At 39.6% G+C, this 13,211-nt stretch overlaps 2 protein-coding genes across 3 annotated transcripts; one reads left to right on the forward strand and one right to left on the reverse strand.

Moving 5' to 3' along the window:
• The first annotated feature begins 1,160 nt into the window (after positions 1-1,160).
• On the forward strand, positions 1,161-3,098 carry LOC105035543 (auxin-responsive protein IAA4). 2 transcript variants are annotated; one of them, XM_010911141.4, is made up of 4 exons: positions 1,161-1,588; positions 2,298-2,467; positions 2,583-2,679; positions 2,785-3,098. In XM_010911141.4, exons 1-4 carry the CDS (start codon positions 1,419-1,421, stop codon positions 2,837-2,839), a joined length of 492 nt encoding a protein of 163 aa, XP_010909443.1. In that variant the 5' UTR covers positions 1,161-1,418; the 3' UTR covers positions 2,840-3,098. The 2 variants fall into 2 exon arrangements, with proteins under 2 accessions (XP_010909443.1, XP_010909436.1); XM_010911134.4 differs by having other exon boundaries at positions 1,187-1,588; positions 2,256-2,467.
• A 7,034-nt stretch (positions 3,099-10,132) lies between these two features.
• LOC105035535 (putative pentatricopeptide repeat-containing protein At5g52630) lies at positions 10,133-12,907 on the reverse strand. Its single transcript, XM_010911121.4, has one exon. It carries the CDS (start codon positions 12,750-12,752, stop codon positions 10,581-10,583), a length of 2,172 nt encoding a protein of 723 aa, XP_010909423.3. The 5' UTR covers positions 12,753-12,907; the 3' UTR covers positions 10,133-10,580.
• Positions 12,908-13,211: the final 304 nt, after the last annotated feature.

Genomic DNA, 13,211 nt, shown 5'->3' on the forward strand with positions numbered 1-13,211 from the left:
AGAAACCAAACAAGAAAGAAGATGGTGGTTTGTCTGCCCACTGGATAGAAATTTACTTTTCCTACCACTGTCTTGTATGACAATCTTGTTTGATTGTTGGGTCTTTTGAGCTAGTCTCAAAATTGGGAAAACATGTGGCTTTGACTGATCAAATTGTGTGTCCCATGAAAAGCATAGATTAAATGGAAGGTCAGTGGTTGAATTGTCATGGTCGCAGGTCCTGTAACCATCTGTTTAATGCTCGACTAAGGATTTGCTGAAAAAAGCCGGTCAGTTCTTGAAGCAGCCAAGTCTTGCCGGTCACAGCAATCCTCTACAGCCTTGCCAAATGTGCCAATTGTCGTGTCCGTAGGCTAGTCGATTGAGTCCATTTCAATTTCTCTTTCAGATATCGACCCTGTGTTCTAGTTTTGAGCAATTGCAGCTACCATGCTGGAGAATTATTGCAGAGATGGATGATTCCATCGCTTAACCATGGCAATTTATCCCATCCTTTGGTAAGCTAGGCTAGACTTGGTTGTCAATTAGCCATACCATGAAATGTACAATATCACACGTAATTGAGTAAAAAAGAACTAGATGATAGAAGTTAGCAATCAAAGAGTACATATGAAGTTGGTTGATGTACCTAAATAGCTAAGAAGCATTAATTGATCTCGATAAGGGAGACTTCTAAATATTCAATTCTTTTCCACTGGTGGAAGTGTTGTGTGTAAGTTACCATCCAAGTAAATTAAGTGAGTGCAACCAAAAGTAAAATAGTTCAAGTCCCACACATCTTTCCCTCTCCCCGAAATTGCTAAGTACGAACAAACAAATAAGAATGACTGGATTCATTGTATTTATATCGACAAAAAAAAAAAAAAAAAATGGTGGGAAAGTTGCCCTCGCAAAGATTTGATAGTGTGGGCACATCCCCTCTATGGTCTATAATTTTAATATACCCCCATAACCACCCAACATGTTCATTGATATGGAAGGCTTTTATTAACAAGTAGAATGTATCACCTATAGTTTATTCAAGTGTCCATACACTGCTCGGCATGATAGTGTAAAGTGTGAGTATTCATGGTTTCTCTAATTGATAGAATATATAAAGTTGGGGAAATTGTGGAGAGGGCCAAGTCCAACCAATAGCCTAACAAGGTGTCACCCCAACACCCCATTGGCCAAGCTTGCTCTAGGCCTATCCCTTCTGTTCTGCCACGTATTCGAAGTGCAACCAATACGATGGACCCCCAGAAGTACTCATACACCTAATAGTCAGTTGCAAGGAAGCTCTTATTCCACATTCTTCTGCCACCCTCTTGTCTGTCTCCATATCAATCGTTGTCCTCTCTTTCTCACTCCTATCTTCTACAACAAACAAGCGAGGGTGGCATCTCCCTCTCCTCTCTCTCTCTCTCTCTCTGGTTGCAATGGGAGGAGGAAACAACGGTTCGCCTTCTTCATCCATCGACAGCAGCAGCCACCCTGCTCTCTCCACTGCATCTTCTCTCTCTCAGCCAAGGAGAGACTTGAGCACAGATCTAAGGCTAGGACTTAGCCTGTCAGCCTCCTCTCTGCAGGATAGTTCTTCCAGTGCAAGGTACAGCACTCTTAAAGAACCCTACGCCGATTGCTTCTTTTCATATACTGTTCTTTTTCTTCCTGTCTCCCTCTTCCTTTTTTTTATCAGTTCACACATTTAAAAAAAGTATGCATGTATGTTTTCTTTCTTCTTTTCCGTTTCAATATTAGAACTAAAGGCCTTTCCTATAATCAAACTTCATTTAATCTTTATATGGCCTTTCTCTATTGCCTACCAAATTAATCAGAAATGGAATCATGTACTTCTCTATGTATATATCCATGTTTCGTTTCCAAGTTCATCTTTTCTTTTTTGAGATACAAGAACCAAATTATCTCATTGATGATCTCCTGCTCCATCATTTGCTCCATAGTTTTTTTTTCCTTAAATTTTTTCTTATTTTTAGCACTCAAATGTGAATTCTAGTTGATTTTTTTTTCTTTCTTTTTCATTCCTTGCCTTGCTTTTTAATTCATACCATCCATAAAATTTCCCATCCTCGTCTCAATTTAGAGTCGCTTTTTGCTACTCTTTCCTCATTTATTTCCCTTCTATTAACCACCTTGGATAGTTTACTCAAGTCCTACGTTCCATGGACTCTCGGCTAATTATCTATAGATTAGCTTTCATCCTGATTCAATTTCCTGTTCTTTTTCTTTTTCCTTCTCTATTTGTTGGTCATTAGGGACCAACTATCTGATTGGCCACCGATCAAACCGCTTCTTAGGAGCACACTGGCAGAAAAAGGACATCAGATTCAGAGGCAATCAGCTACATTCTTTGTCAAGGTTTACATGGAGGGGATTCCAATTGGCAGGAAATTGGATCTGTTCGCACTTGATGGCTATGATGGCCTAATAAAGACACTTCGCCGCATGTTTAGGACCTCCATTATGCGTAAGCACCGACACAAGCAACTTGTATTATTTTGTAGCATCAAATTGTTCATTGCATATATACATCTTAATTAGCCTTAGAATTACCATCATCGTTGTTTCGATCACTTGATCAGGCCCTGATATTGCCCAAGTGCCTACCAGTAAGGATCATGTGCTGACCTATGAAGACAAGGAAGGAGACTGGATGATGGTGGGGGATGTCCCATGGGAGTATGATATGATTCCTACCAGCTTTATTCTTCCATCTATCATTCTATCTGCCATTGCTCGTTTCTTCCTCTCTCCTAATTAGTTTCTTACCTTTGGTTTGAGCAGGATGTTCTTGACCACTGTCAAGAGACTGAAGATCACAAGAGCTGATAAATGTTAGCGTCCGCCACCGACTCCATTTTTGTCTTGGAGGTTAGTTTTAACAGCAACAGGGAACACAAAAGGGAATAGTAGTCTGGTTTAAGATGTACAGCCATATAGAAATGAGATATCTTGAGCTTTTTTGTGTTGTTTCATTTGCCATGCTCCATGTAAGCTATGTTCGAAAACTTTGTCGCAACGAAGACCCATTACACTGAATGGGGGCTAAAGAGATGTATAAAGCTAGAAAATATTTTTAAGGTGGAAGTGCTTTGTTCCTTCCTCTCGCCTTTTTCTGTCGTGTGCTTTTGTTTTAAGAATTGAATGTGGTCCTTGTGCAACTCTGTCAACCAATTTGTTGAGTAAAAGAAACTCCAACCATTCATGAATTATGAGACCTTGCTTTTGCAAACAGAAACTATGGAATCGATTATTTATCATCACGATTTGAACAACAAACTTCAGCCTCTTTTCCAGTGAAAATTAGGAGAAAAAGAGAGAGAGAGATTTGAATGATAGAAGGTATGGCATGTGGTACTCAATTTCTGATATAGATGAACTTAATCTAGGAGGTTTTGTATTAGAAGAGCCAAACTAATTAAAGTGCTGAACAAACTATGCTGGCACAAGAGATAAATAATTGTCACATTCCAAACCCAGCACCCAGGTCGGCTACATGATGTGGGCCCATAAACCTTAGAGTAACATCCTAGAGATCATGTAAGATATTAAAATTTATTACAATCTCAAGATCCCATGAATACTATTGATCTTAATTCATAATAAATATTTTATATTAACAAATATCAAATTTTATATAATTTATAAAACTCAATTATTCAACTGTTATTGATGATGTTCTATCTGATCAAATTTTTCAATTCGAGATCCCAACCTTAGCTAAATATGAACATCCTATAATTTTAAAAAAGAAAAGAAAAGAATTATGAACTTTACAATCTAATAATAATCCTTACATACTCACACCAATATAATAATAATTTAAAAATAACGAATGAATAGTATCAAAAGAAAATATAAGCTATAAAACCTCGTATCATGTATCCAATATAACTCAGTACCAACATATACAAAAATATATATCATATATCATCGGATATCCCTCTTCTTCAAACTATTATACCATATATATATATATAATTAAGTAATTTTTTTTACTTAATTATGATTTCATATCATATCATCCACATTAACATAATCTGAATCAATTAACAGTTATCTTTAGGATTCTGAACTAATGACGATCATGCTCAAATCCATGACTGGCAAACTCAAGTATCACGTTCTTACCAATAGTAGGGCTATTCTTAGTATCATATTTTTGTCCGTGACAGGGCTATTTTCAGTACAATATTTCTGTTTATGATAAGCTATTCTCAGTACCACGTTCCTGACCGTGATGGGGCTATTCTCAGTACCATATTTCTGTCCATGACGAGCTATTCTTAGTATCACATTTCTATCCATGACAAGACTATTCGCAATCTAACGTGCCTAATCCAAATATCCCTTTCTTAATCATCAATTTATTAAATTTCAATTATATCAAGAAAATATTGTATCATATTATATTCTTTTCAAAATTTTTAATTTTCAGTATTATTACCTAAACCATCTGAAAACCTTCCATATTTGATACGAGCATATGACATAAAAAATTCAAATAATTATACTGATAATCATAAAATAAATAACAGTAATGAAAAATCAAAATCATATAATGAAAAAAATAAATATACATAATATTATTTGTGTCCAACAATCCTTATCTCTATCGGTGCTTGATCCAAATACAGAAACTAATGAACTTCTCGATCTACGAACTCAAAAACAAGATGTTCCACTTGACATCTTCTTATGCAAATAGTTGAACCTCTACATTTTCAAGATCAACATAAAAATTTTAGATAATCATGAATAATAAAAAATTACAAAAGATGGCCATAACACTACTAGTCCAGAACCTCTCTCAGGGTCACCAATTGATCTGGGTTACCTAAGTACTTGTACCTTCCACTGGTCTATAAGATCTCTAGAGAAAAAATCCATGAAGAGAGAGAAAAAATCTAGAGAGAGAAAGAGAGGAAAGAGAAAAGAGGAGAACCTCTCTTTTTTTTTTTTTATTTTCTCAACTTAGTGAGAGAGAGAAGAGAGAAATTATATAAAAGAGGGGAGAGAGAGAGAAGAGAGGCAGCCTTCTCCCTTTCTCTCTTCTTTAAACAAAGCACCCAAATTTTATTCTTTTTCCCTCTTCATCTGGCCATGGCCGTAGAATACTAGCCAGCAACCAATGTCAGCACTCGGTGCCTACTGAAACGTATCTCCAACAGTAGCCGTAGCAGTCGATGATCTATAAAATAGAGGAAGAAAACTCAAAACAGAGAAAACCCTATTCTTGTCCAAATCTATCAGTTCATCGGCTCCAATCAGCAGCAACAAACTCAAAAAAGAAGAAAAATTAAAGGCTTAATAACTTACCTAGGTCTAACGAGGATAAACAAGAAAAACCTAATGATTTCTCCGATGAAAACCCAAGGAAATACTCGGATAAGGGCTCGAAACCGACAATAATTTTCAAAAAAATTATGGTGGAAATCCAAGGAAGAGGGATCAGCATTTGTAAATAAGAATTGGAGTCATTTTAATCCAAGTTTTAGTGAGATTATTTCTGATTTTTAATAACAAATTAGGAGAAAAATAAAATTCCGATTGTAGCCCTCTTCCTCCCCTCCCCTCACGTGCCAAGTACGTGATTCCTCTTTTCTTCCTTTTCAATCCTTTAAAATTTGTGCTAGAGAATTAAGAAAATCCGGATCCTTACAATAATAAACAAAAGTGAGGGAATGCCCGTCTAAATTTTTTTAATAAAAAAAAAAAAATTACATGCACGTTTGTGATAGAAATGACAGATATAAATACGGCCAACCAAAAGTAAGAAAGATTGATAACAATAAGTTTCCAGCTTGCATTTGAAATAGAAGACTTCTTCCAGACCAAAAACAACAAAAATGATGAATGAGCTAGCTGATAGATTTGTTGAAATAGTAGACTTTTTGTTGACACAGCAGACTTCATCCAACTGGATCCATCTCTTCAACCTTGTCATATAATCCAAACAAGCAACAATATTTGTCGCTTTTGTTGTCCATAACATTATTGTGGGGTGCAAATCTTTCTCTTTAAGCATCCAGCGGACCATGTTCTCATCATTATGCTTCTGAAACATAGAAGGAATAATCCATATAGAGTTAATCATCATTTGTTTGCACTCTCCTGAGCTGTATGCAGGTGACTTCTGGAAGTTGGAAAAAATTACTTATTCTTGAATTCTTTTATTCTTAGTTGAGAGCAAGATGCAAATACTATTGCCTGCCTTGTGTCATCAGAATGGACTCCCTAAGTTTAATATGGTTCTTATCTTTGTAGCCCACAGACTCTAGCTGAAAGCAGAAAGAACTAATGAAGTCAGCAGCCAGCATAGGAATCACTTGTCAATCAGCCACTCATTGCTGTTTACTGAAGGAATGAAAGCATTATGGGACCTGAAAGTATAAATTATAAGATGCGATGTATAGAAGATTTGATCCATTTGGTGGATCTGAAATCATTTTTTTGAAAGGACTAGTAAAAGGGTCTAGTTGGTTTCTAACACACCTTCGTAGAATATAGATCAAAATTAACGCAATTAAATCAGTCCCATACTTTACAACACAAGTCGAAAGAATGTGATACAGATCGAGTATGTGAGACCTATCGGTCGGTTGAAGGAATGATAGCAGACTAGATGATGCTCGCACCTAAATCTCACCGATCACAAAGATATGCCACCTAACCATGCTATAGTTTTGACAGCTGGCGCATTTGAGGGTTCAACCTTGAGTTCGTGGGCTCTTGTAAATATTATGTAAAACCTCTTAGGTTTAGGACTGTTGATGGACGAGGCCAATCTGATGAAGAGCCTGAGCCAGAATTTGTGTCATATGAACGGGTCCCAATGGTTTGGCGAGGCCCAAAAAATACATTTTAGCCTGATTGGGGCCAGACTGGACTTGGTCCTGAGTTTTTGAGTATAAAGAGATGAAATACTCAAAAAATACCCTTGAAGTCTACTCCTGCTATTTTGTACGATAAAAGATTTGAGTGTCTCTGTGCGTGCATATAATACAGATAAAACATTCAATATGATACTTATGACTATTCCCATGGCTTTGACAATCAGCAGTTCATATCCATAGATCATTGGTTCCTCTCGTATATGCCATGTTCTTTTGAGCATAGATCCTGTCGATCACCACCATGTCATCCATCTCAGAAATGGAGAGAGCTCATTCATCTCAGCAATGGAGAGCATCGGAGTGGAGATGCCAAATACGTGAATAGTTGCCAAAAACTCGGGATAGAGGATGTGCGAGAGCCCTCCATTTCAGAGGTGGGGCAATACGACAGCAGTCCAAGCATCCAAAGCTCTTCTTGCGGTGCGGAAGATGGACGGTAGAGGATCAGGACTCCAATCTTTCACACAATAGCTTGCAACTCCCATGTGTTTTTTTGCAAGAAAAACCAGAGCGAGCAAAAAGGGTAGCAATGAAGCAGAACATGTTAAAAATAGGTAATGTTGGATTTTCTCAGTCAATCTTCTCTAGTATCCGCTATTGTTTTCTTGCTGCTGCTTTTTTTTCTCTCTCTCTCTAAAGATTTTTTTTTCCCCCAAAGAAATGACTGTTTTTTTTGCGGTGAGCAGGGAATGGCGCCTTGGATACGCTGAAATTATGTGGCCAAAAAGGAAATGCCATTTGTTAAGATTGATGTCTAAAGCTTTCTACCTAGTGGCCAAAAAGGAAGTGTCTACCAGAAAATTGAGAGAGAATCGAAGCAAAAAGACTCGTGAGGGCAATTATTACGCAAATATATACAACAACTAGCATATACTATTCCAAAGTTTCACATCATGAGGCTCAAGGAATCCAACATGATGGATGTAACTTCACATCTAAAGTTGATTTTGTCGGCCTTAGGTTGTACAAAGGCAATGCACACTGCCTGTTTCAATCACCACATGCCATCAGCATCCTGCACCCATCTATCTTCTCTTGTTGACATTCTGTAGTCCTAAGCGACAAGCCCTGCATGTCTGTGGGGGTTCGGTTGGGGGTGATGACTTTACATATGTACCTTGTATTACTTGCCAACTATACAAATTTTCAACATTGTCATATCCACTTTGATGGAACAACTTGGGTTTTTTTTTTTTTTTTTTTTTTTTAGGGAAAAGTGGAGGAGGTGAGAAACTTCTCCCAGAGGAAATTTACAGATGGAATAAGGAGGGAATGGTATAATGAACAGGAGACAGTTACAGTAAGAGGGACAACCTGCTCAAAATAGTTTTGTGGCTTTCTAAAACATTTTCGAAGCATAGATTCCTCCAATAAAAGAATGCATACAAAGCCTTACACGAATCGAAACTACCGTCATTTTTATTTTTCAAGAAGATTCTAGAGTTCCGCTCGTACCATATGTGTCACATAATGGAGAGAGCCAATTGGACCTATCCCTTTCTAGAATCTTAGCCAGATTAATCCCTTTCTCCATGCAGTCCAGAAGGCTTGTATATGAGGAAGCATACCTTGAGCATTTAGGTATAAAAGAATAGGAGACCAGCATGAACTTATTTTATGAGCTAGTCATAAAAGTTTACTTAATCAAGACTACCAAATTATAATGAAATATTGTTCTATGAATGGGGAAAATGGTGGTACTTGTGAGCCCATGATTGTCAAATCAAGAAGTTGGAGCTCTTGATGCAAGAGGAGAGCTAAATGATCGATGAGTATATTAACCGCACATATGGAATGTGCCTATGGAGAGGTGGTGTTTTGATTTGTAAGTAGGATATTGGACATCATTATATGTTGTCAAAAAAGCTCAGCATTTTGGGGGAAAGATCGATGCCCTTTTCACAATTCAGCCTCAAAGATCTGATTTTTCCTCTATTATCAAATAACTTTTTCCAACTCTATTTTTTTGAATAAAACAGATGACTTAAATCAATCAAGAATAAATATACCCATAAAAATCAGAAAAAAAATATTTAAGAACTGAACAGAAAGATTAGCTAAAAAATCTCAAAGATAGAACTGATATAGTTTGCCACATAAAAAACCATATGGTAGCACTGTTAGGTTCTTTATAAATATATGAAACTTTAAAAAGATAGCAATGGATACATCATTCTTCAACAATCTTGTAAAAATGAATAGAGACTTCCATCAGCACAAGATGGATCAGAAAGCCATCTAATAACAATCATCTAGTCTCATTCTAAATACATTTGTGAAGCTCTCAATGTCTATATAGCATAATTCAATCCTTCCTAGGCCACACAATTGCACCATTGAAACCGTAGTATCAAAAATCCCGACGCCACCTATTACCATCTATCAGTACACCACTGGTACTTCGAATAAGAAAGCCAGCTCAACAAAAAAAACATCTCCATCCATTACACTATGATCAAAATTGGTCTCGAGGAAAGGGAGAGGGATGGTGGCTTCCAAGAAAATAATATAGAATTGTGTAGGATAGTTGGCTGCCGTTTCACTCTAAGAGAAGACTTTTTAGTGTACCACCTGCATATATCCATAGGTTTAGTTGAGAATAATGACTTCAATATCAATTACATACAACATTACCATTCCTTTCACCCTCCGCAGATTTCCTGTTACGAAACTGGATTCCAAGGTTCAAGCATTCCGTGGCTTATTACCAGGCTGCTACAGGTTACTCTCTCTCTGGCTGTTACAGGTGAGTCTCTCTCTCTCTCACACACACACACACGTACTCACGTACACACAAAAATAAAAGCAAGGGAGGGAGACAGTACCTGTGGGAATTACCTAGAATTGAAGATTGAAGGAAGCACCCCCAGAATACAAAACTTTCATTTTCCATTTGGAGGGGTGAGATCACGGGGCAAACGCCCTGCACTACTAACTATAGGATATCGGTCAAGTTTATTATGCAATTCTCCTGTTCGCTCAAATTTTTAAGCCTGGATTGGTACTCATTTTTGGGCTATTCTATCTTGTACAGATTAAACAAAAAACAGGGCTGAGAAAGAAGACAGCTTCCAAATACACTATTCCCACCCCATTGCTGAGCTGCACGAACAATGATACCAGGAATCCGGGACACCTGCACACCATAAGCTGAAGGATGTCCTACCAATTTGAGCTTCACAAGGCGATGCTGCTGTTTTTACATGACCTTGGACTCACAAATATACTCTGTAATGTCATAAAGAAAACTGTTGTTTGCAAGAAAGATACCCTGCTGCCAAATTGGGCAGCTGGCTGTGAATACAACTGGCTTAGATAATTGTCAATTTTACATAGTTATATGGGGTGGATAATTTTAGAATCCTTACCCATTGTGATGATGTTCCACTGCTAGATAATTGCTTCCTGCTTGAAATTAGCTAAGAATACTTGGAAGAAGAGTAACTTTGAGGGCAAAGTTTTGTGTATAGAAAAACTTCAGATTGTGATGTTCAGACTGTGGTGGTCCTCATTGCAGCACACACAGCCACCTCTATCAATTAGATTTATCCGGTCTTGCTTCCTTTTTGTTACTTCTTTCCCATATATGAATTTGTTGCTGGATCGCAGAACGATCTAACTTTCATCCCCCAATTATGCCTTCTTGGCATCCAGGGGTGAGCACATCCAGATTCACTTCTTTTTTCACCAGTAATCCCCACAAGAACATGATCCACCGGCAAACCGATGAAAGCGGTTTGTATCTCTTAATACAATCTCCCGACTGAAGATCCCAGAAGCAAGCTTCATAACAGTATGGCAATCCCCACAAGTCCTAAGGTTCTTCTTTATCCGGATCGGTGCATCCATGGGCAAACTTATCAGCCCGAATGCCAGTGCCAGCCTCTCACTATGATACCATAAACTCTGCTCCTTGTACTCTCCTACATCATTGACAGCAAACTGGATGTCAGCCACATATCCCTTCACCCTCACCAGCTCCTCCATCCTTCGCAACATCTCATAAATCTCCCGTGTCCTCGGATGGGATTGGTCGTGCACTGTAAACACATACGTCTTGTTCTTGACATCAATCCAGCTGCAACCAGTCTCCTTCCTCACGCCATTGTACCCCATCAATATCCTGACCTCCTTGGCCTCCTCCAACCTCCCATGTCTCACATACAAGTTTGAAAGAAGCACATAGTTTCCAGGGTTATCTGGTTCGATCTCGAATAATCTCTGAGCAACTTCTTTTCCCAGCTCCAGATTTCCGCTCTTATCGCAAGCTCCAAGCAGAGCTCCCCATACCGAAGCATCAGGCTTGACCGGCATCGTATCAATGAACTGCTTCGCTTCAGCCAAACGGCCAGCTCGGCCAAGCATATCAACCATGCAAGCATAATGCTCATTCCCCGGTGCCATATTGTGAACCTGAGACATTGACTTGAAGTATCTGAATCCCTGTTCCGTAAGCCCATTGTGGCTACAGGCTGCAAGAACGCAAACAAATGTTATGTAATCTGGTTCCATCCCCTCTTCCAACATCCTGTCAAACAATTCGATGACACGGTTACCATGCCCATGCTGCTGGAAGGCTGCAATCATGGCTGTCCACGACACCACATTTTGATGGTGTTTCATCTCCTGAAACGATCGATACGCATCATCCAAGCTGCCACATTTGGCATACATGGTTATCAAGGAGCTCCCGACGCACTGGTTGTTACCGAACCCGCTTTTTATGATCAGGGTGTGAATTGCAGCCCCCTGGCCCCATGCTGCTAGGCTGGCTGAAGCATGGAGGACTGTCGAAAAGGTAGCCTCATCAGGGAGAATTTCTTCTCTCATCATCGCCTGGAAACAGCTGCAAGCTTCTTCAAAGTGGTCATTTAGGACCCAGCCCATCATCATGGTATTCCAAGTGACAACATCTCTCTCATTCATAATATCAAACAACCCCAAAGCCTCTTCAAACCGCCCACATTTGCTGTACATATCCATTAGCGAGTTCTTGACATAAGCTACCGACTCCAATCCAAGCTTAACCACATGCGCATGCACTCGTCGGCCGAAACCCAATCCCCCAGAGTTTGCGCAGGCAGTCAAAACACTAGAAATGCTCACTTGATCTGGGCTCACCGATCCATCCATAAGCAAAGCCCGAAACATCCATATTGCCTTGTCATAAAGCTTGTTTCTCACAAACCCCACAATCATGGAATTCCACGATACACGGTTTCTCTGAGGCATTTCATCAAACAGACTCTCAGATGCATTCATATCACCACATTTGGCATACATATCAGCCAACGCACTCGCAACAAAGACGTCGGCGTCGACGCCGTGCTTGCATGCAAGCCCATGCACCTGCGAGCCATGCAAGACGGAGCGTGTTTCGGCGCAAGCAGGGAGGATGGCGGAAAAGGTATAGGGGTTGGGACCGAGGCCTTCCCTCTTTAATCGGGCAAAGAGTGAGAGGGCCTCAAATGGTTGGTGGGATTGGGCCAAGTGGGTGATAAGGGAGGTCCAGGTGACGATGTTGCTGTGTTTTTGGGTGGTTTTGAAGGTGAGGAGGGCTTGGGGGAGCTGGCCGGACTTGGCGTAGAGGTTGATAAGCTGGGTGTGGAGGAGGGGGATGGGGAGAGAGTTGGTGGTAATGAGCTGGGCATGGATTTGGGTGGCATGGTTTGGGTTGGGATGGTTGTTTGTGGTGGTAGTTAGGAGGGTGTGGAGGTGGGTGGGAGTGAGGGTGGAGCTGTGGTGGTGATGGACTTGGTGGGAGGTGCATCTTAGCTGAGCGCTTGGTGGGTGGAAGAATTGGATGCTTGGAGAATGGGCTTTGGAGGGGTTCAAGGGGGAGAAGGAGACTCTCATGATGCCTGCCCTTGGTATAATTAGTGTGTAATTAGTAAGGATAGAGATTGGGGGAATATATTGTGGACAGTGACAATATGTGTAGCTGCCCTCTGGAACAGAATGCTTTGGTAGAGCATAATAAGCATATCCGCCGTGCTTCGGTTATGCTTGCATCTCCAGTTTTCCACTTGATTTGGTCTTTTATTCATCTTTTCTTCAATAATGTTGTGGGAAACCGTATTCTATTTTAGTTTCCCTCCCCTTGACATAATTAAGTCTGCTTCTCTCTGCTAATTTTTCAGCCTTATTTCGCTTTGTATGTATCTACTTATTCTTTATCAGTAATAAAATTTAAAATTTGGATGGCTATGCCTCCTGTTACATCGGGAAACAAATAAAAAGGATATTGAATTGTGGTCTACTTAGTGGCTTAGCACTTGGCGCCACTAACCACCACCAAACCAATAGACGCTCTGA

Source organism: Elaeis guineensis, chromosome 1 (genome assembly GCF_000442705.2).
Source record: "Elaeis guineensis isolate ETL-2024a chromosome 1, EG11, whole genome shotgun sequence".
Taxonomy (NCBI): Eukaryota; Viridiplantae; Streptophyta; class Magnoliopsida; order Arecales; family Arecaceae; genus Elaeis; species Elaeis guineensis.